This window comes from Mchenga conophoros, linkage group LG9, assembly GCF_057382185.1.
Source record: "Mchenga conophoros isolate Kocher_MC1m ecotype Shallow Benthic linkage group LG9, M_conophoros_male_GT1.1, whole genome shotgun sequence".
Taxonomy (NCBI): Eukaryota; Metazoa; Chordata; class Actinopteri; order Cichliformes; family Cichlidae; genus Mchenga; species Mchenga conophoros.
Window position 1 is genome coordinate 15,264,125 of NC_140534.1, and position 21,234 is coordinate 15,285,358.

Sequence of the window (21,234 nt, forward strand, 5' to 3'; positions counted from 1 at the left end):
ACCGACAAGAGCAAAGTCCCCTGCATTCTTATTTATTAAAAACATTTATTTATTAACACTTAACAATAAAACCCTAGTATTTTATTGATATTTACAATAATAGATAATATAATTTTCATTAATCTTACGGATCTAAATATATAGGCAAATAATTATATGTGACATTAGAATTAAGCTTTTAATCAAAGATTTGGCTCTACAAAGAAACAATCAAATAAGCAAATAAATACACAGAATCAAAAACAAAAAGACGTTTTTAAAGGATATCATATTAACCATATTTATTCGTGAGTTTTAGTATTCATTAGCCATGATCTCTTTGTACTATTCTGAGCCCTTTTTTAAATCGATATTTTCCTTAACTGACTTTGTTCGATTTTTGTTTAATTATGTCTCCCTTCGGCTAATAAAATAAAATACAATAAAATAAAATAACTGTCATGTCGATGTCGGGTGTTGGTCTGAATTTGGCATGTTCAGACATAACTGTCCGGCGTAACATAATTTAATTGACTTATTTACTGATGCCGACTCTTTATTTTGTGTGTCCGTTTTAGGTTGTAACCCCCTGGAATAAATCCTAACTATTCATTTATTTACAGGTCGCGATGCTGATTTCTCCGTTTGCACTTGAATCAGGCAGCCCTGCAGGAGTTGCAGCTGTTTCCTATATGACTGATTAACGGAGATGTTTCAGCTTTGGTTTATGGTCGCGTCATGTGGACCTGAGTGGGAAGCCTCTTTACCGTTGTTTGTTTAGAGGAACTTTAACTATAGAAGGAGAAAAAAAGCAAACAAACGAACGAGTTTAATTTCCAGAAGCTTGGGGATGTTTATGTGGCTGTTTTAATCCCTCTGGAGGTTTTATTTCTGACAGGCTGAGCAAGAAGGAGAAAGAAAATGGACGGTAAAGGCAGCCTTAAGTATCTCATCTCATGCTGATTAAACCTTTAATTTAATAATGGATTATTTACTTATTGCTTGTTAATGATCTTAAAACACATTTTTGTAGATGCAAGCAAACAGCCACAATCATTTGGGAGTGGACAACAGAGAAATCACCATCCCAGACCTTTTTTCTATGTCCAGCCACCATCTCAGCCCTGCTACCTCTATCCACAGTGGCAGCTCAACAACCCATACAGTCACTTTGGTCTGCCTGGAGGTATGTACACTCATCCACTGTTGCATTAAACCTGCAGATGGTGCATGCAGCTTCATTGCCATTCATTCCCTTTATCTTCTCACCATCCTCCCAGCTTTTAACTTTGGCCGCCCCTGCATGCACCCTTACCAGTACATGCAATACCCTGGCTTTGTTTTACCACATGCTCCTATTTACCCGATGGATTACAGGCGAATGTTTGAGCCTCGCTTCCACGCTCCTGTCTGGGGCGACGTACCTCGCCAGCAGCAGCATCACTACCATCCACAGCCTCATGGCCGTCGGGAAACGGCCTGCTCGGAGGCCCAAACTGACCCCAGCGACGCTATAACCAAGCTCATAGAGTGCCTGGATAAAATTAGAGCCAATGAACTGCAGGGCGCCGAACGAGAACTCGACTCCGGAATTGCGTCCCAGTCCTCAGGAATGTTTTCTCCAGAAGAAGAAAAGAAGAATGAAGAGCAGGCTCGCATGTTGCATTCAGAGTCCACTACTGTGACCTTCGGCGGATCCACTGCAGCCGATGAGTCCAGCCAAATGATCTTAGGCACCCTGACCGCTCAGGGATGTTGGGCAGGAAGACTGGAAGAGGAATTGCCCCTCGATAGCTCCTCTGTCCATGAGGAGTGTCCTGAGGGCAAGCGGTCGGCAGTAGATGGTTTCCTCCATCTTGGGAAAGAAGAAGTCATGGATATCCAGTCAGATGTCTCAGTGACTGATCAATGTGTTCCCAGATGTGATGCCGAGGAGCCGCGTAATTCCACTCCAGCCTCACTCGCCATTTCCTCCATTCAGCCATCAGTACAGGAGTCTAAAAACAGAGACCACGTCTCAACGGTGGAACATCCAGCAGTGTCTTTGGATGAAGCCAAAGCTGATCGGAGCTACCAGATCCTCAAGCTGCCGTTCGATGATGTTTTAACACCTGGATCTGCCGGACCTGGCCACCTCTGCTCCCCGACTGCTCCTTACTACTACAACTACCTGTCCATGCAGCCAAAACACGAACGCATGAGCGTCCTTAGTCCATCTCTGGATGAACTCTCCTCCAGAGATGAAATGTTCTCCACGGATCTGGACGACGTGGACCTCTTTCCCCAGCACCACATGTACGCAGGAAGGCGGCTCACCGAGGTGATTGGTGGATCTCCCCGTGCTGCTGAGGATGTAGAGGAAGTGTGGCGGCCAGGTACGAAGAGGTATGTGTGCGCGTGTTGTGGGAAGAGCCTCGCTAAAGGGACGGGCAGGAGCAAAGTTCACAGCTCAAAGATGTACATGGACGATGCTGGAGATTCGGAGGATGAGGGCAGATATGGACGAGGGTGCGAGCAGCCCATCAGGGTGGTTGTGAGGAAGCATTCTTCACCGAGGAAGACTCACCCTTTACCACAAAGGCATCCAGCCAAGTCTTCGTATAAGAGAGGCCTGTACAAAGAGCCCACGGATGCAGTGGACCAGGACGAAGAGAGAGATGGTTGCAAGCAAGAGGCAGGTGAAGGTGAGGCAGGCGAGATGGACAGCGGCGAGCTGCAGTGTAGGACATGTCAAGGTAAGTCTGAGCCAAGGACGCCTCCTTCTGTGATATTTTCAGATCCTTTCTGTTCATTGTAGTGACTCTGAACCGTCTCTCACAGAGAGGCTCTGCAGAGAAGATCTGACTGAAGGCGATGTGATTCCCAGGAGGAGACAAGGTGTGCAACTCGAAATGTTGTCCTTTCAAGTTTTATTGTTGCTTGGTTTTAAATTCTGCTCACCAGCATCAGCTGAGTGGTTTAGGTTTTCATAGTTTGTTTCTTATGATGTGAGCAGTGTTTGTCATATTTTAAAATAATACAATTTAAAAAAAAATGCAAATGCAAAATAAACCATAAACTCTTTAGTCTAATTAACTAAATAAGGTGTGTTTTTACTGTGGCATAGTTTCAGTTTTCATACATTTCTACTGTGTGCATGTTGTTTTACTAAACTTTCACTCACTGTTGTGTCTCCTGCTTGCACGGGTTGAAAAGAAACAAGTGCTCAGTGGAAAGTGATGTACCACAGGCCCAGAGATGAGGCCCGTGACGACGACGAGCTGCCACCACACTGGAACAGAGGTTAATGCGTTTTTCTTTAGTAGGTAGTTCTTCTGTTTTAGATTTCCTGTGTGAATATTTAACAGAATCTACCCTGTTGTTTATTCAGGCTCTACAGTGAGAGGGGAACCGAGATGTTAATGTCCCTTGACCGACTTTTGAACAAAGTTTGTGGATCTGTAGGTGAAATTCAGGAAAATGCTTGATGTGATGGGGTACTTTTCACTCAGTTGCAGTACTCTGTGCTGCTGTGGGGGGTCTAATATATTTATAGTGACTGACAACTGATTATATAATTTATTAAAGTGTGTTAATTTTGTTTTTCTTTTTCTCCCCCTCAGGTCCCCCCCAAAGGGTGTAAATGTTCAAGGATGTGTTTGGAGATATTTGGAGCACTAGGTGAAATGCACCGCACAGGAGGCCTATTTATGTTTGGTGAAAAAAGTAAAAAAAAAAAAGAAGTAAACCTCAGTGACACTGTCTTGCACTACTCATGATTAACAGATTTCACAGAGGTAGTAACACCCGGGGGTGTGCCATTGTTTGGGGCCAGTCCAATAAAATGTCATTATTTAATCTTTGTGGTGACTCTTTTGTTTTTAACATTTTGAATACAGGTAGGAACGAATTACCCAGGAGTAATGTTTCCTCCATGCAAAACACAAAGTTTAAACAAAGCTGGCTGTATTATGTTGGCATGGAAAATATTCTCTTTTCACTTTACAATCAGCCGATCCGTTCGAGGCTGATGTTCTGCTCCCCTCAGTCTGTTTCTGAGGTTTCTCAAAAGGGATTGTTGAATTTTCTCGGTATTGTCCTGAAGACTATTAATATCAACCTGGTATTATCGAATGCCAAATTGTATTTGCAGACCCTTGAAATCACTGAAGAACAGTTTTGATTAACCTCTCAAAGGATGCTCTCCTGACCGGGGGGAGGCGGTGGGGTAGTCCAATGTTTTCTAGCTGAGCATCATTGATTGTGCTCTGGGTTTCTCTCATTCACTAGTGTGTACCTCCTTGTTTCCTGTCCTGCCTGTGAGCCTGAAGTTAATTTCTGTATTCCTTAGAACCATCAGGAGGATCTATAGTTGTGGAAGTGTTTTTACCTTCACTGGATAAAGGAGACAGTACACAGCTGGACTATACAAGCATTAGTGGATGGAGGACCGTTTAAGCAGCTCATCTGCTCATGTTTGTTATTTAATCTTTTCTTCCTCGTTTCTCCGTGTACATCTTGCCTTGTTGCATTATTTTATTAATTGAATTACAACATTAGCACTTTTACATCTGAGATCATAAAATACAGCTGTGTGAAATGTCATTTCATTTATATCACTTTAAAATGAGACTATATACCAAGCAGCTGTTGCTTTGACTCCTTTTCCTTGTATCCCTTTTTCACCTCTTCTGCTTGCACCTATGGTGGGAAGAGGAGTCAAGGACACAAGAAAGTGATGGTTTCCCTTTGCTCTCTGTCCTTGAGTTTGCCCCCCAAAATCTACCTGGCACTCTGGTTGATGTTGGTTTGGAAATAATTACCTGAAGATGTGATTAAAAAAGTTCATGGTAGACACATTGCTTCATGTGTTCTTTCAAGACATGCAAGTCATATGAAAAATAAAAATACCACCTCATTATTCTGAGACAAAGGTGTAACTTCTGCCTTTATTGAGGCTTTCTGTGACTTAAGTCAAATTAATTCAACCATTAGAGCGAAGGACAGAACTAATACGTGGCTCAAGAGTTGGCAGTTCATCTTGTAATCGGAAGGTTGCCGGTTCGAACCCAGTTTTATTTATTTAAAACTGGTGTGTAACATAAGTACAGAGCACAGGACGTTCAAAAGCAGATTTGATTAGGCCAGCATAAAGTTCAAAGTATCTAGTTCATAGTTTCCTGATTTGCACTAGCGGCTTGTAAAGGGTGCACCCAGAGTCGGCTCCTTTCTCTCCAAAAGAGAGGGTTGGTGTGGTAGAGCAGGATGTTTAGGATGGGGTGAGATGGACACAGATGAGCTGGTGTGGTGACCCCTAAAGTGAGCAGCTGAAGGAAGTAGTTAAGAAAACAGATGTATGATAAAGAATCTGCACAACCTTATGTTGATGGTTTGTTGCTTTGAACTGTTGGATGCTATCGCATTTTCCTTTCTTTTAGTGTATCCTCTATTAAAAGAGGTCGTCTCGTTAGCTGTTAAAGAACTCACTTATTCTCATTATGGCTGCACAGACATATTTCACTCAGAAGCTTTCCTAAAAGAACCAAAACAATTATTTGAATCCAGCTGTGAGCTGAGAGCTGGAGTGCATGGAGCCTGGTGACCTCGAGAATGCCTCCCTGCTTTTTGGTGATGGTCCTGGCTGTATTGGGTTCTCCAGGCCACGAGTGTGAACTGGAAATAATACTGTACATCTAAATAAAAATCAGCAGACTCTGCTGGGGCTTTTATTCATCTTGTGTAATACAAGATGTTCAAAATTTCAAGGAAAACCTACAACTATTTAGCGATCCATTGCATTTAGAATTTGTCCCAGGTTTGCTGGTTCTTTGAAGACTGTGTAAAAACACTAGTGTTGGTGTCTGCATTTACAACCTTTCAATACAATAAAAGAAAGTTTCTGTGAATTATCAGTTAGCTTTTCAGTCTCCACATGCGAAACAGGGTGAGAAAAAGAAGTACGTGAGAAAAAGGGTGCGTTTTTTTCTTTAATGCCTTCATAGAACGCCTCTTCCAGTAGCAGTGCTGATTTAAAATCACTGCAAAGTCAACAAAACGGTCTGTTAGTTTATTCTTCATGGATAATGCCATCTTTAAACACTGCTCAAGGCTACTTAATGAGCTCCCATCTAAACTCATAATTGGCTCGTCAGGGGTCAAACGTGAATATCACACAGGGCTTGTGGATGCATGCTTTGCATTTTACTGCTGCTCAGCTCCAAGTAAGGGGGAACTTAACGAAGACGCTAAAAATGACAAGATGAGCTGCTTTGCGTCTTTTATCAATGCTACTCTCATCAGGTAGATCACGTCAATGAGCAGCAGCTCTGTTCCATTAGAGCCACTCAGCTTCTCACCTCCCCTGTCACCTGTTTTGGGTCAGTGGAAGTCATCAGTCTTACTTTCTCCACGTCTCTGATCTATTATCTGCCTTTTTCACAGGTGAGCTGATGCAGAGTGGGAGGGGATCTTTGGAAACAAACATTTCTCATTGGCTTTTAATGCAAATTGCTTAACTTTAACTGGACAATTGTCACCTGGCACTAAAATGCCAGCCTGGCCTTAATCGCACACCCTTGATTTCCTATTTAACCCGCAGAGGAGGTGTGTTGGCTGTTTAGTGGATAACCCTTATGCAAGTAGGTACAAGTCACTTTTAGTCTGTCAAAGGGTATTGCGGTAACAAGGTATCAATAATTATTTTGATTCTTCTCTTTGTTCAGATATGGAGGCAGCAACGTCTACCTTGCAATATTCACACAGTTTGGGCCCCCGTGGTCCAAACCCACTGAGTGCAGCTCAGCCGTCCCAGGGGCCCCAACAACCGGCTCCAGGGGCTCCACGTGCTGAGGAGCAGCAACACAAACCTTTCTTCTACATACAGCCCTCGCAGCCATACATGCCCATGCAGAGTCTGCAGTGGCCTGTACCGATGCCCATGCCTGTGTCCTACAATCCATACTATGGTTACCCAGGTTTAGGTAAGCTTAACTCAACTGTTAGTGCTTTTTAATGTGACTAATGAGAGTTTTGGGACTCAAGTTCCTTGTGTAGATGTTGAACATTATTCAAGCCTGTGAAACCTCTAAATGCTGTCAGTTCTCAGAACCTGTTTAATAAATGGGTTTTCTGCTTGTTTCTGAATATGGTGAAATTAATTAGGAATTCAATGTTAGGGAATAATTGAGAGGAGTGAAATCTAATCCCCTGTATCTAATTCTTTTTCTTACTTAATCCTGTAGCTGTCTGCTTAAAATCCTCATTAAATAACACTTATTTCACAAAAGGTGTGTAATTATATTTCAGAAATTTGTATCTGGCAAGCTGTCTAGACTTTATCTCACAATGTGCGTTTCAATATCTTCAAATGCTAAATCCTGCAACTTTTGTCTTTCCCTGAAGTGCCAACATGAGCCTTTGTGTCAACTATGAGAGAACCCCTGCCCGCTAATCCACTCATTTCATTAAGTACACCTTGCTAGTACTTGGTCACTTTAAAAAAAAAAAAAAGAAATCCCAATTCAGTGCTGCCTAAATCGCTAATGCTCCACATTTAACACTCCTCAGAGATTTCAGCCCATTAACATGATGGCATCATACAGCTGCACATCCAGGGTAAGAATCTGCTGATCAATCACATCCCAAAGGTTCTCTATTGGATGTGGATCTGGGGAATGTGGAGGCCATTTAAGTACACGGAGCCATGTTCAAGAAGCTCATTTGAGTTGACTTGAGCTTTGTGATGTGGTGTTATCCTTTTGGACACAGCAATTAGAAGATGTGTGCAGGTGTTCTTTTTTTCTACATGGTCAGCAACAATATTCAGGTAGACTGTGGTGTTTAAACAGAAGCTTGCTATTGGCTCATTAGGTATTTGCAGTAACAAGCAGCTAAACAGCTGTACCTGAAAGTGTTCAGTGTCAAACTGCTCAGTAGATATGCACTAAAGGAGTCTGATTGATGAAACAGTCTTAATCAGCAATGACCTTTCCCACTGATGGTTAAATGTAGCTCTTTGAGCTGTAGTTTTTTTTTTTTTTCTGGTGGTAGTCTTTGGTTTCAGGAAGGCTGCATCAGACTTGTCTCTTTTGAATCATATCTTTAAAAAAAGCAACAATGTTTTGCCATCTGTGAGATTTAATCATCGTATGATGTCTTTGGCACTCTCCTTTGTGTGTCTTCACCTGTATATTGGTCATTTTTATGTAGAAAGGGGAGATGAGGAGGGTAAATACTGTGCAGTCCCACACAAGCTGACACTAGACCATCTCATTTGTTCATCAGCCCAGTATTTACTACTACAGTCAAAGCCTTGTCATTAAAATTTAAGTGCCAAACTAGGAGGGTATGCATTATGAATAGCCCTACATGGCTGTAGTTCTAATGTTTGTATTGTATTTTTATTAACATCTGCAGCAGCTGTGGTTTCAATGTTGTAGCTATGCACTAACTGGCTCCCCACGAGCAGTAGTAAACCATTGTAGTGGCAGCCTTTAACAAATTAAAATCTGAGGTATTCACTTAATCCTCTTGTCTTGTTACAGGTTTTGGGATGCCAATGATGCCACACTATCAGCCTAATCCATACATGGAGCCACCTGGCTTTGTCGTCCCACATACCCACCTTCATCTCATGGACTACAGGCGCATGCTAAACCCCCAGTATTACCAGACCATGGCCTATCACGCCCGCAGGTTGCGCTACCAACACAACTCCCCAACCAGAGAAATGACCAGCTCCGAGGTGCAAACTGAGCCACTCTCAGTGACACAGAACACCAGCACCCCAAATTCCAGAGACATGGAGTCATCCAGTGTCTTCCCAATTTGTAGCAGCAGCACCACCACCAATGTCTCCAACAGTCGGGTGCTCTCGTCAGCCTTGACTGTGGAGAGTTCTCCAGAGAGTAATGACATGGTGCCCTCGTCCACCATTAGGACTCCATCAAATGGCAGCTTTGTGATTCAAACTGAAGAGGTGAGGATTGAATGCTGCACCACACCTGTGGGACTACAGCTTCTGCACTCTCACGAGACCGCAGAAGTATCCCGTAGTTTTTCCCAGGACATGGTCCAGTGTAGCTCCATTCTCCAGGGTCACGTCCTGCAGGACGAGGGACTCTGCCTCCCTGCAGACCAGTCGGAGCAGGCACTCCAGGTTTGTCCTGATATCCTGTTAGTTGGAGCACCCAGCACAGGTGAGAATATCCCTGCTCTAGAAGAATCTGGGAACCAGATGGTCCCTGTCGTTTGCAGTTTGGAGTCTCAAGAGGCAGCATGTGGGGAAGCTGGGGTGATGAGTGAGAGAGAGCAGAGTATGACCAAGAATCCCCAACTCGAAGTCGTTCACCTGTCGTTTGATACAAGCTACCTGGATGAGTTGAGGAAGATGGAGTCTTCAGTTTGGTCCAGGGACGACACCTTGGTTCCTTCCTCAGAGTCGTTGATCCAAAATGGTCCCGCAGAGTCTCTTGAGGAAACACTGACTACTAATGAGGTGACTTCTGCAGACATGATGCTGGAAGAGGAGGCTCCTCCGGAAGATGGCACAGCTATGACTGACATGCCGCCGTTGGAAGAGGATGACCTGGGAGTAGTCTCCACTGTGCAGGATGAGATGGTGGTTGAAGCTGATATCTGCCCTATGATGGAATCACCTGTTTCGGAAGAACCTTTTAAACCAAATCTAATGTGCACGGAGATGGCGGCTGTATCCAATGTGCAACATTTGGAGAGCTCTCCTCTTGGGGCAGATCAAAGCCAAAGCAGAACAGAAACCAGTATCCAGGATTCTCAGGACACATCCTTCGAATCATTACCTGCCTATCTCCCCTCAACTAACTGGCTAGCTGATTTTGAGAATGTCTACTACAGCAACAAGTTGCCGCAAGCTCCCAAGAAGCAGACCCGACCTCAGGGTTTAGATGTTTCTGCTCGAAGGCGAAAACTAGACCTCGAATACAAAGAACTAAATATTCGCAAGTCAAAGGAGAAATACAAACCCAAAGGCAAAGCAGATCGAAGAAGCCTTTCCGACCATGAATGCTGCCTCAGCAGAAGCTTCAATGAGAACATTTTCAGTACTCGTGTGCCAAAGAGGGAAAGACTCTGCTCCAGATGTCTGACAAAACGTAGAACCTGTATGCCTGCCAGCCCTGGACTTGACGGGCACAACTTAAAAAGAAAAGCGGTTCCCTTCCAGCAGTGGAACGACGCCCCCTTACCGACATGTGACGCATGTAAATCTCACACCAAGAGGCGGCTGAGGAAAGATTCTAATCCTGATCTTTGCAGTCCTCATCGGGGCCATGACACTGAGGGCGAATCCTCTGAAAACAGCTCGTGTCGCAAAGGTCAAAGGTGGAGGCCGGGTGACAATCTCAGGAAGCTCGCAGACCTTAAAAGGCCACTAGCATGTAAGCAGAACCTGGAGAAGAGTCCTGGAGCGATGTATCCAAAGCTGAGGGAGAAGAACTGTGTGTGCAATGAGCTGCAGCATCAGCCTGTTGCTTGGGAGAGGCTACACCACTGCACCACCGGGAATGCCATCCGGGAAATGGATGAGAACTGTGCTGTGCCTCTTCAGGACAACTGGAGGGATGTGGACCAGAGATACCTGATGCACAGGTGGCAAACTGGTGAGCACACAGTTTATCTAGAATTCTCTCCTTACATGCTGGTCCACATTTCTAATAACATTGTTCTGCCAACAGAGAAATCATGGATGCCTAAGAGTGACACAGATGGCTCCAAGAATGAAACCAGATCACAACACTTGAACAGACACAAGAAATCACAACCACAATCACAAGGTTTGCCTCATGTTTTACCATGCTTCAGATTTATTTTATGGTCTCAGATGTAAGAAGTGTTTGACACACCTTTATATTCAGGGTTGATTTTTAAACTAAATTCAGAACAGGGAACAGGCTGCAGTGTGACAAGATGTCGGTCGTTTTTTTTAAAATGTTGTTTTTTTTTTTTAAACAAACTGTAAAGAGCAGAACTATCATCTTAAATAACTGAAGTAACTTTTACACTTAAAAGAAGAGTTTAGAGTCCGGCTGTGTTTGAAGCCTGTTAACCTGAAGGTAAAACACTCCACAGAAGTGCATGCTTTACTATAGCTGCTCTTGTAGCCTTTGTCCACCTGATGCTTTGTAGGAATTGAGGCATCTTTCAGCATGGTGCACAGATTATTTCAAGGTTATAGGCAGGAAAACAGGAGATGAAGGGTCTCTCGTCCATATGTCCTCTTGGAGGTTTGCAGCTCAGACGAACGACAAGGATGATGTAACGGTAATTTATTTTGATGGGATGTCTGACAGTTGATTAGCCCTTAATTCTGAATATTTGGGTTGGTTTAAAAAAAACATTGAGTCTTAAGTGCTCAAAATAAGAACTTTAAATATAAACAGTGTATCATTTATTACTTATTTAGAAAAAATGGTCAGATATGAACAAATGAAGTGTAAACTTTTTGTCTTTTTTTTGCAGGAACTCTTACCAGAGACACACGATGCTGATCTGCACAACTAGCACAAATCTCACAAAGTGAAAAAGCACTTTTTAGAAATTGATGTACACTTAATTTAAATGTTTCCCACTTTAATTGTCTGTATGTGATCACATTATTCACTATTTATTACTGCTGAATAAACACAGAATTAAGTTTTTGTCCTGCGCTTTTGTGGTTTTCAAGCTGCAGTTATGAATGTGTCCACTAGATGGACCCATTTCTATGCTAACGACACAATCCCTTACACTCGATCAGAAATGCCACTTTTCTAAAGAGCAGATTAAAATTTCTTGGAAAGTAGAACTGCTCATCAGATTTAAATTATTCAACATCTTAAAAGATTTAAGGTAATTTGAATTTTTCATCTATCAAGTGGAGACTTGATGTATCATGTTCAGATCAGTACTGGTTGTCTCAGCAGTCATTGGGGAATAAAACCTGCAACTTTTGCTGAGAGGTATGCAGTCAGCATTTACAGCCCAGACTGTTAGCTTTCAATAACTGAATTTCAAAATCCTACAAAACAGAAACCTTAGACTCTGATCAGCACAGCAAATTTTTATGAAGGTCTGACCTGTTTTGATAGACTTGGTCAATGAAGGGCCTTGAGCTGAACTGCAAGAAGCTGGCTCTCATTTGTTCTTTGTACTAATGAGCTATTAGCACCAAAAAGGTGAACTTATAACGTTTTTGGCTATTATGTGGCTACTGTAACTGGCTTGGGCTATAGGATGAATATGGAGTACTCTTAATGAAGTGAGTAGAATGGCCTGTACTAGCTGCCTTCACTTACTTGAATCAGGCCAAGTGGACACATAAAGGTAATTAAACCCACAGGGTTTGTTAGACTAGCTATAAACATGCTCACATGAAAGAATTGGGTGCTGGCCACATCTCAGTAGTTACAAACACTGGTAGGTAGGCAGCAAAGTTGAAACTAAACTATGAAGACGCTAAACAACCAGTGCAGGCTGAAAGTAGCAGCAGGCAGATCAGTGGTGTTTGAATGTGTTTGCTCAGTAAGACTGGAAAAAAGCTGTTGATAATACCAGCTGTGTCCAATGGACTTGCAATAGCTCACATCTGTCATTTAAACATGAAAAAATGTCAGATGTCATTATTATTCCAATTAATGAATATTTAGAAGTCTGTAAGACAGGGTTATTCTTTCAGCTGCAGACCTGGTTACCTGAGAGCAGGTAAAGGAAAACTCTAAAAACAGAATACATATATTGATATGAGGTCTGCAAGTACAAATGGTTTTATGATCATTACAATAAGAAGCCTTTAATTGTCTTTATACAGTATACAACAAAAATGCAGAGCAGCTACACCTTCAGATGCAAAAAGAAAATGAAAACTTTTATTCACAGAGTAAAAATAAAAAGTACTATATATTATATTACATATAGTGGTTACACATCTGTTCCTCTCTAATCTCAAACATAACCGACTCTGGAGCTGGATAAGTCTTCAGCACAAGTTACCATGGCGATATACTTCAGTGAGTACATCGCCACGCTTCTTGATGAGCCCCAAATCCTGCTTCATTGTTCAGGCCTGCGGTGGCTAATTTCTGTTTATTTTCATTCTCACTTTGACTTTTAACCCTTGTTAGGACCATCTTGGTCTGTTTTATGCAACTGCTTGTTTCCCAGAATTCCCAGTGGAGTGGCGCAAAGCCAGCATTAACCACAGAGCCACAGTAGCCACATTAGCAGGAAATATGACAGGAAGAACTGAACTAGAGAGAAGGAAAGTAGCAGATAACTGTGAAAAGGTCTTCAAAAGTCTGGAGATGCATTTAACTCAAAGAGCAGCCAGCTTGACTGTTGATCCTGTGGATGATTATTTCAGGGAAATCATGAAAACGCGGTGCAGAAGGGTTTGTTTCTGGGAAAAGCACTTGCATGCTTTGCTGAATTTGCTGTCAAGAGACAAAAATATGTCTGTGAAGCCCACTCTTGACCATTAATACACAATGTCACTCCCCAAGAGGAATAGTACTCAAACGGACTGAATAAGTAATGAATCATGTTGGAAACAGAACATTAGCATTTATGCAGTGTTCAGTGGGCCTTTGAAACCAGTCTTACTGACATGTAATGTGCCATAATAATAGCTTTCCTTGCTGGAGGGGAGGTAAGCACTGAAAAGCAGAGCGCATGTTTTTGTGAGCCACTTTATATAAAGGAATTGTGGGAGTCCACGTGTGTTTGTGACTTTCAGGGTCCTGCAACAGGCCAGTGACTGCTTTCCTTTCTTCTGCTCGTCCTCCGCGGAGAGATGCGCACAGAAAGCCCACACAATGCCGTCTTCAAAGGCAGAGAAAGGCCCGCTTTTGTGCATTGTTTCAGAGACGGTTGAAAGCTTTTGCAATTTAAAACAACCCTCTTAAGTGATTTCTGTCTAACGGGGAGCAGGGGCTCTTTGAAGCTAACAGTGTGGTGAGGGAGGCCAGATGGGATGAGGAAAGATGCAGTAAGTGGAATGCAACTCGTGATTTCCCCCCAGATTCGTCAGTTTCAGGGCGGGGACGGACAGCTCGGCCCGGCTGGTCTCAGAGCTCATATCTTGGAGACTCCTGCTTTGTACCATCGTTCCATCTTCATGACACCTGCCTTATGGGTAAATGTAAAAGGCTTAGACGTGACTGTCTCCCAGAGGTACTTCCATGATGAGGTGGTGGTGGCAGGGTGTCTGATATCAAGCCGGGGGAGGCACGTAAATGTTTGGGGTCTCTGCGGGTAAAACGTCATGCAGGGATGATTTCCCTTCACAGGCCGGGTGTGAGCTGATGTATTCCAGTACACAAAGTGCACTGAAATGCCCAGAACGATGAAGAAAACCTCTGATGTGAGAGCATTTTGCAGTTCTTCACTTTCTCTACTTGCAGCAAAACAGTCATTTATGAGCTTAAGAACCTGAAAATAAAGCTGGTGGTGTTTGATTTTTAAAAGAAACCCTTTGTCAGAGTCGTGGGGTAGGTCATAAAACTATTTAGGTCCATTGTGTTCACTTAGCAACAGAAACCAAAGGCACATAAAACCTACCTGAACCATCCAGCTTTGAGTTTTTCTTATTTTAACACTGGTTCACGTTTTTATTGCTTCTAGTCATAATTTAAGGATTTCTGCATGTTTTACTCTCTCTTACTTCTCTGTGTTGCAGTTTGAAACTCTGATCTTCTAAGTACATGTGAACAAAGTATTATTATAATTAACATCTTGCTTTACAAGGTCGCTTATTACTTTCTTATCATTGAGGAAAAGTAAGGTGATGATCAGAAACAAGCTGCTGCGTGTGATGGTGGCAGATAGGAAGGCTTGTAAAATGTGAAATGCAAAATAAGAATAGACTCCCTTAAAGGATTAGTTCAACAGTTTATTAAAAGACTGTCATGACTCCTATCACAAAAATTATAAAAATTATAACAATTATACTCCTGTTCTTCTCTCTCAGATGTCTCTTACTGGCTTCCAGTTTTCATGCCTTTAGCTTTAGGCCAGCTTTGTACTAATGCAAAACTTGGTGTCTCAGAAACCTTTATTGAACCCTTTACACCTTATCTGCTGATGCATCCATCCAATTTGGGTTTCAGTAGGGCAAAAGATTCAGGGACTGAACCCCTGACTTTCAGATCAGTAGATGAGCGTGCTACCTTCTGAACCACAGCTGCTCCTAACTCATGTTAAAGCTTGGGGATAACTTAGGTTTCTGTTAGAGTTTTAAAGTCTAATATCCAGGCAAGAAAGCTCAGTTAAAGGACTATTTCAGCAGTGAGAAACAGGCACATCTCCCAACTCTCCTTTAAAATGTCAGTTTCCAGTCATATTCAGGAAAATTCGCAACATTTACAATAAGCTAGTCTAACCATGTCTCTGCATTACTGCATAGAACTGAGAATTAATTGTCTGAATGCTCCTTTAGACCCCTCCTTCTTGAGGGGTTTCGGAGTGAAGTCACTCGTCTGTCTGCACCTTGAGGCAATTGTATTTGTGATTTGGTGCTGTATAAACTGAATTTAATTGAATTGAATTCAACTGCATGTCGAAAGGATCTAGTTGTGGAGGTTTGGCCATCTGCTTAGGATTTCTCCTGGGCACCTCACTTTGGAGATTTTCCAAGCACTTCTAACTGGTTGGAGACCCCAGAACTCGCTGAGAGATTTTGTATATCTCATCCACCCTGGGATCACCTTGGAATCCCTCAGGAGGAAGCGGAAAATGTGGCTGGCATGAAGGATCCTTAGTCTGCTGCCCTTGTGGCCTGACTGGATGGATACATGTTCCTTGAAGTGTCTAAATTAGGTTTACAAGACATGAAAAAGGCAGAGGATTTTCTCTGTGTTTAGGGACTTTTGCAGGAAGTGTGAAGTTAAGCTTTCCCCGGTGGTACTCACATTGGTTACCATTAAATTTTCTTCCCTCCAGTAACAGGTAACAACAATGGAAATCCATCTGATGCCCTGAATGAAGTTGCAGTAAAACCCACAGTGAAATTTGGCTCCCTGTTCTCTTAGCCCACTACTTTTTCCTTCCCTGTCTCTGTCTAAGAGTGAAGTTGAATCATACACTTCCAGCTGCCCTCAAACGGCATCACTAAGCTTAGCCCTTGATTTTTGACTGTCGGCAGTATCAGGAGAATCCCAGCTCATGGATTTTCACAATTGCATAGGCTTTCTATGTAATTGCCATACAGCAGCATTAGGGGTGTGACCAGGAATAATAATTTTTGACTGACTGAAATATCAAAATATTATCTAAAATACCCCTACACTGCTTCCATTAATGTGCTAAACACCAAATCATCAGTCGAGAGCCAAGAATGAGAGAGTATTTAAAGGTTTTTGACTATTGGGGATTGAATATGATGGTGTATTATGTTTTTGGCTCTTGTATATGCATGTATGGCACAATGCAAATGTTTTAGGCTGCAAAAAAAAAGGTAAAATATAAGTATTCTTGTATCTAAACTGTGATTGAACCATGTTCTTTTATCATGTGTGCATACATCCCTCCACACTGTCTCCGACTGTGTTCAAGCAGCCTGCTTTAATGTCAGTGCCTCTGTGTGCGTAGCCGCTTTAGATTCCTATAAAAGCTGTAGGAGGTTAAGAGCATCCATCCAGCCTCCTTAACGGTTTGGAGCGATTCTGTCAAGCTGTCGAGGTGGTTTTTCCCCGAGAACGGCGGAGAACGTGTCACACGGTTCAAGTGTTTTGAAATGTTCATCATCAGCCGACGGCTCTGAGATGACTAAGTGGTATCAGAGCACGAGATTACTTTGAGGAGAGTTTCCTCAAGTGCTCCCTGCTCCGTTTACAGAGAAATATAAAATTAGACATCGGTAAATAGAAGCACAGCCTGAAGACTATCAGTGCTGGCAGTTTTTTTTAATGCAGCAGACAGGATTTATCACCTGAAAACAATTCTTTATTTCTAAGGCTAAAAGATGAAAAAGCTTAAATATTATTAATATTGAATCAAACAGCTGAAGTGTTATTAATATTAAAGACGAACTTTGAACTGACAAATAAAAGAGAATCAAAAAGAGGTGATTTAAATCTTCTTTTCCTTTTTACAATAATATCGGTTTAATCGCACTATTCTTGACAGTAACACGAGCAGAGATGGGCAGTAACGCGTTACAAGCAACGCGTTACTGTAATCTGATTACTTTTTTCAAGTAACGAGTAAAGTAAGGGATTACTATTGCAAAAACGGTTATTAGATTACCGTTACTTTCCCGTAGGAACGCTGCGTTACTGCGTTACTAAAACCGTAAATTTTTTGCGAGAATGTCTCACGACAGTGACGTAAGCGAGTGCGCCGTTAGTGACAACAGCTGTGTGCAGATCAACAATGGATCACATATCGATTGTAGGAGAGAGTATGAGCGTGCAGCGTTTAAAGCGTGGAAGTACTGACCTTACTTTGAGTCTGATTCCATAAAAAGTGACAAAAACATTAGCGTCCGTCGTGCGTGGGAAGAAAACTTCGTTTTACAGCGAAAAAAAACCCCTAAACAAGCACCGAGTGCGCGGATTCTTCAACTGACTGCAGCACACCTGCACCAGGGTAAACCTCCGCCTACCCCAGTCCTGCTTTACAGGTGAAAATAGAGCAAAAGGACCGCTGAGTCTTTGACTTTATTTATTTTCTGCTGTGTTTTACTTGCTTCTATTTGAAAGAGTGAGTGTAAACACAAAAAATATTTTATTTTATGTGCTGGAATGTGCAGAAAGTAGGTTTAAATGTTAAACTAATTTATTCAAGTCAGAGAATGTTGCATATAATTACATTTTTGCTTGATGCATAAAGTTAAAAGATTAAAACTGATAAAACAAGTTAAAAAAAGAGACTTTTCCATTTGATTACATTTTGTATGATGGATTATGCAGAAAAAGTAGAATTGGGCTGAAAGATCTATCGCTTTATCACCTCTTCAGGTTGTAAATCGTGTTTTTAAAAAGTAACTAAGTAACTAAGTAAATAATTACTTTTGAAAATAAGTAATCAGTAAAGTAATCAGTAATTAGTTACTGATTACTTTTTTCAAGTAACTTGACCAACACTGAACACGAGAGACCTGGATGACCACGAATAAAAGATGAATGTAGCTTAAAGTGAGAGCCATTAACCTGCATTCTTTCTTATGTCCAGCAGGGGGCGACTCCTCTGATCGTAAAAAAAGATGGTATTAAAGTCTTCAGGAAAACAACCATACTTCTCACTTCACTTGGCTAACGAGGTGTCAGTCACAAGATGTTAGCTGAAGAACGTGACGTCAGATCTCACACCCAGTTTCAAAGAGCCCATTGGTGAAAGTGGCCATCACGAGGCTTCGTAACGCTACGTTACTAGCGGCTTGGTGACATCACAGTGGTCATGTTTATATTGAAGAGCTTTACACAAAAGCATGTGTATTTTGCGTTTTAAATTTTTTTTTAATGTCACACCAACCGCAGAATTTCACAAGATGATTTGTGACATTTGTGTTTTATAACAAAGCTCAATTTTTCAGATCCGAATAAACATTTCTGACCAATCAGACCAGTGCATTTGGCACAGTCTTAGATCAAAATGTGCACAGGTGAATAATATACAAATTACCTCTACATAACTAAACGCTTCTCTGTTCAGTCCGCTCTCTAAAATTAATTCTCTGCCTCCTCAGATGTGGTTTCAACTCTGCCAACAGGAGCTCAAACTGCCCCACTGACATCCACAAATATGTATACAAGGTGTCGTGATGCAGTTTCAACTCCTGGATCAAACCATGAAGTGCTCCCTGCTGCTGCCTTCTCATTAGAACTGGACAAACCCAGAATTTCCACGTTTTCCTTTTTTTCCCTTTTAGAAACATCAGGACCAAATCATTGCTTTCATTTTTTTTTCACATTTTTTAGGATGACTTGTATTTTATGTTGCTTTTTCACAGCTCTCTCATTGTGTAACATCGTGATATCGTGTCTGTGACTTTTAGTGAGTGGAGACTTAAAAAGACTAAAATGGCTCAATGGGCTCCGTCAAAGGCGAGTACAAGATAAATAAAGATCTGGATCATGCTAATTTTGTAAGCTGTAAGCTATAAAGCATAATAGGTCTCCTTCAAGAACCCTTTACAAATAGATATCTGCTTCCAACATGCTCATTGCCTGCCTTATATTGCATGCCAAGGCTTAATTGAAGCAGGTCTCTGTGAAAGTCTCACCTATGCTGGCAATACACTTGTGAAGATCTCTGTCTTTAAAACTTGTACATCATCAGGTCATCACTCCTTCCTCGGTTGAAGAGAAACACTCAACCGGTGTCCTGCCGTCTGGTCTCTGCAGCTCCTGAAGGACATGATGGATGCCCATTTGAAGGATCCCTTCTGTCATCCAGACGCCCATTTAGGGGCCTGGCTACGGCTGGCCACTCTGGGCCGAGTATAGGAGGGCAGCATCAGTCACTCAGCAGACCACACCGACTTTTTTGGCAGCTTAGTGCATTGGTCACCTGACATAGCAACAAAAGCAGCTCTGTACATGCTGTAGTTCTCTCCCTAATGTGAAACTTTAGCAGACAGCACATCCACTCTGCAGTATTGTGATGAGGAATGGAAGACGGCAAATAAATGCATTTCTCTCGTGGTCACTTTCTGCAGGTCGCGTGTTTCTTGGTGGTACTACCATAGGCAGCGTTGGGGGCGATTTCCTCCGGGGCATCCCACACTCAGGTGTATGCACTCAATTAAGCAATAACACAGTCAAGGTCACGCTGCATAGTGTTATTGGCAACAGTGAGCTGCAGCTGGAGGAAATGTAGATCAGCCAGCAGCCACAGTGAAACATGACCTTGACTGTTATTGCTTTTACACAACACTGCCTGCATTCACACAGGAGCTCGAAAAGTGATGCCTGATTAACTTTTTTTTTATGGGTGGGGAGTTGATTTCTGCTGCCCTGCACTCAAAGTCTGTGCAGCCAGTTTGGGGGGCAGTTTATTTACTTTCAGCAGAATGAATTTCACTTGAGAGCAGCACTGCTGCCACCACCTTTTCTACTGTGACTACTTTGCACAAACTTTATAGTCTTGGACTGCAATAGAATAGCTTTGCATGTGTCACAGTTCAAAATAATAGTTATTTATCTCATACAGGACCATACAGACCAGTTCACCCTCTGTCTGAAACAACCCATATTAACTCGCCCCCCTTTAAGTCAGCTTTGATCTCTTTTTTCTGATTGGCTGCCCCTTACAAACAGAAGGTTTGGCCAGCAGGTGGGTGGCGCTTCCATACACACGGCCAAATCTGTGTGGCAGACGTGACATTATAAGGGATATCCCCTTTCTGTGACATCATGCAGACCCAATAAAAGAAATACCCACGTCCCAGGAATGACTTACACATAAGCTGATCTCACTATTTAATTCTTTCTAATACTATAAAATATTACAGAAAATAACCTTACCACCCTAAAAGATTGTTCTGGTCGTTCACGCTCTATAATCTTCTTGATCAGGCTTTCCACATTCTATTAGATCAGCTTTATTTGGCTCTGTGTGAGCCAGTCAAGTTCTTCCACATCAGTAGAAAACCACGTTATTTTGGTATCTTAGATTATATTTATCGTGGTTAACAAGCTGCAAAATACTAGAATTTCACCTAAACTGGAGCAGAAACTTCCATCCGCCCATCTTCTTCTTATCCAGAATCAGGTGACAGGGGCAGTTGGTTAAGAAATTCCAGATGTTTCTTTCCTTAGCAAGACTCATTAAGGCATTTCCGTACCAGATGAGATGTAGCTCTTCCTGGAGCCTCCTCCCAGTTGGGGTAACTTGAAAAAACGTCCTCCGAGCTCCCTCTGAATGTCTGCATGTCGAGAAATGCCAGGTTTTTGGATAATAGCTCATTGGGAATCACTTTGCTGGTGCAAAAATGCAATTTTAGACCCCCCAAGGTAACATATTGTAAAGCAAAGGGAACAAATATGCGTTTTATTTATTGAAATGCTCATTTTCCTAATTAAATTTGGAGTCCAATCACAACTCCTTTTGTTTGGTTCATTCAGTGCTGGGCAGGTGAAACGTCGTCTCCTCAGCGACACAAACGCTGCCAATTGATGTATTTCCAGTACTGTTGTGGGCATTTAATTTAGCTCCTTGTCTGTGCTCCAGCAAACTCTGCAGGACCACACATGTAAACAAACAGGTGTGGGGGCACATGAAGATGCCGGTGAATGGTCCTCCCCTGGTTCAAACTATACAGAC

General features: G+C 42.2%; 2 protein-coding genes across 3 annotated transcripts; both read left to right on the plus strand.

Annotated features, from left to right (window-relative positions):
* The first annotated feature begins 632 nt into the window (after positions 1–632).
* On the plus strand, positions 633–3,821 carry LOC146567080 (bucky ball-like). 2 transcript variants are annotated; one of them, XM_085286682.1, is made up of 7 exons: positions 633–907; positions 1,013–1,165; positions 1,260–2,714; positions 2,800–2,856; positions 3,175–3,261; positions 3,350–3,423; positions 3,582–3,821. In XM_085286682.1, exons 1-6 carry the CDS (start codon positions 901–903, stop codon positions 3,379–3,381), a joined length of 1,791 nt encoding a protein of 596 aa, XP_085142808.1. In that variant the 5' UTR covers positions 633–900; the 3' UTR covers positions 3,382–3,423; positions 3,582–3,821. The 2 variants fall into 2 exon arrangements, with proteins under 2 accessions (XP_085142808.1, XP_085142807.1); XM_085286681.1 differs by having other exon boundaries at positions 635–907; positions 3,350–3,419.
* Positions 3,822–6,486: 2,665 nt separating this feature from the next.
* On the plus strand, positions 6,487–11,633 carry LOC146567081 (uncharacterized). Its single transcript, XM_085286684.1, has 5 exons — positions 6,487–6,596; positions 6,681–6,938; positions 8,502–10,595; positions 10,671–10,769; positions 11,455–11,633. The coding sequence occupies exons 2-5, from the start codon at positions 6,683–6,685 to the stop codon at positions 11,481–11,483; spliced, it is 2,478 nt and encodes an 825-aa protein (XP_085142810.1). The 5' UTR covers positions 6,487–6,596; positions 6,681–6,682; the 3' UTR covers positions 11,484–11,633.
* Positions 11,634–21,234: the final 9,601 nt, after the last annotated feature.

Bases quoted from the DNA above. Each gene is read 5' to 3' on its own strand.
- LOC146567080 (XM_085286682.1), top strand. The intron at 1,166-1,259 runs GTATGTACACTC...CCATCCTCCCAG, and splicing joins TCACTTTGGTCTGCCTGGAG to CTTTTAACTTTGGCCGCCCC. The intron at 2,715-2,799 runs GTAAGTCTGAGC...CGTCTCTCACAG, and splicing joins GCAGTGTAGGACATGTCAAG to AGAGGCTCTGCAGAGAAGAT.
- LOC146567081 (XM_085286684.1), top strand. From the start codon at position 6,683: ATGGAGGCAGCAACGTCTACCTTGCAATATTCACACAGTTTGGGCCCC. The intron at 10,596-10,670 runs GTGAGCACACAG...TTCTGCCAACAG, and splicing joins GATGCACAGGTGGCAAACTG to AGAAATCATGGATGCCTAAG. The intron at 10,770-11,454 runs GTTTGCCTCATG...TTTTTTTTGCAG, and splicing joins ATCACAACCACAATCACAAG to GAACTCTTACCAGAGACACA.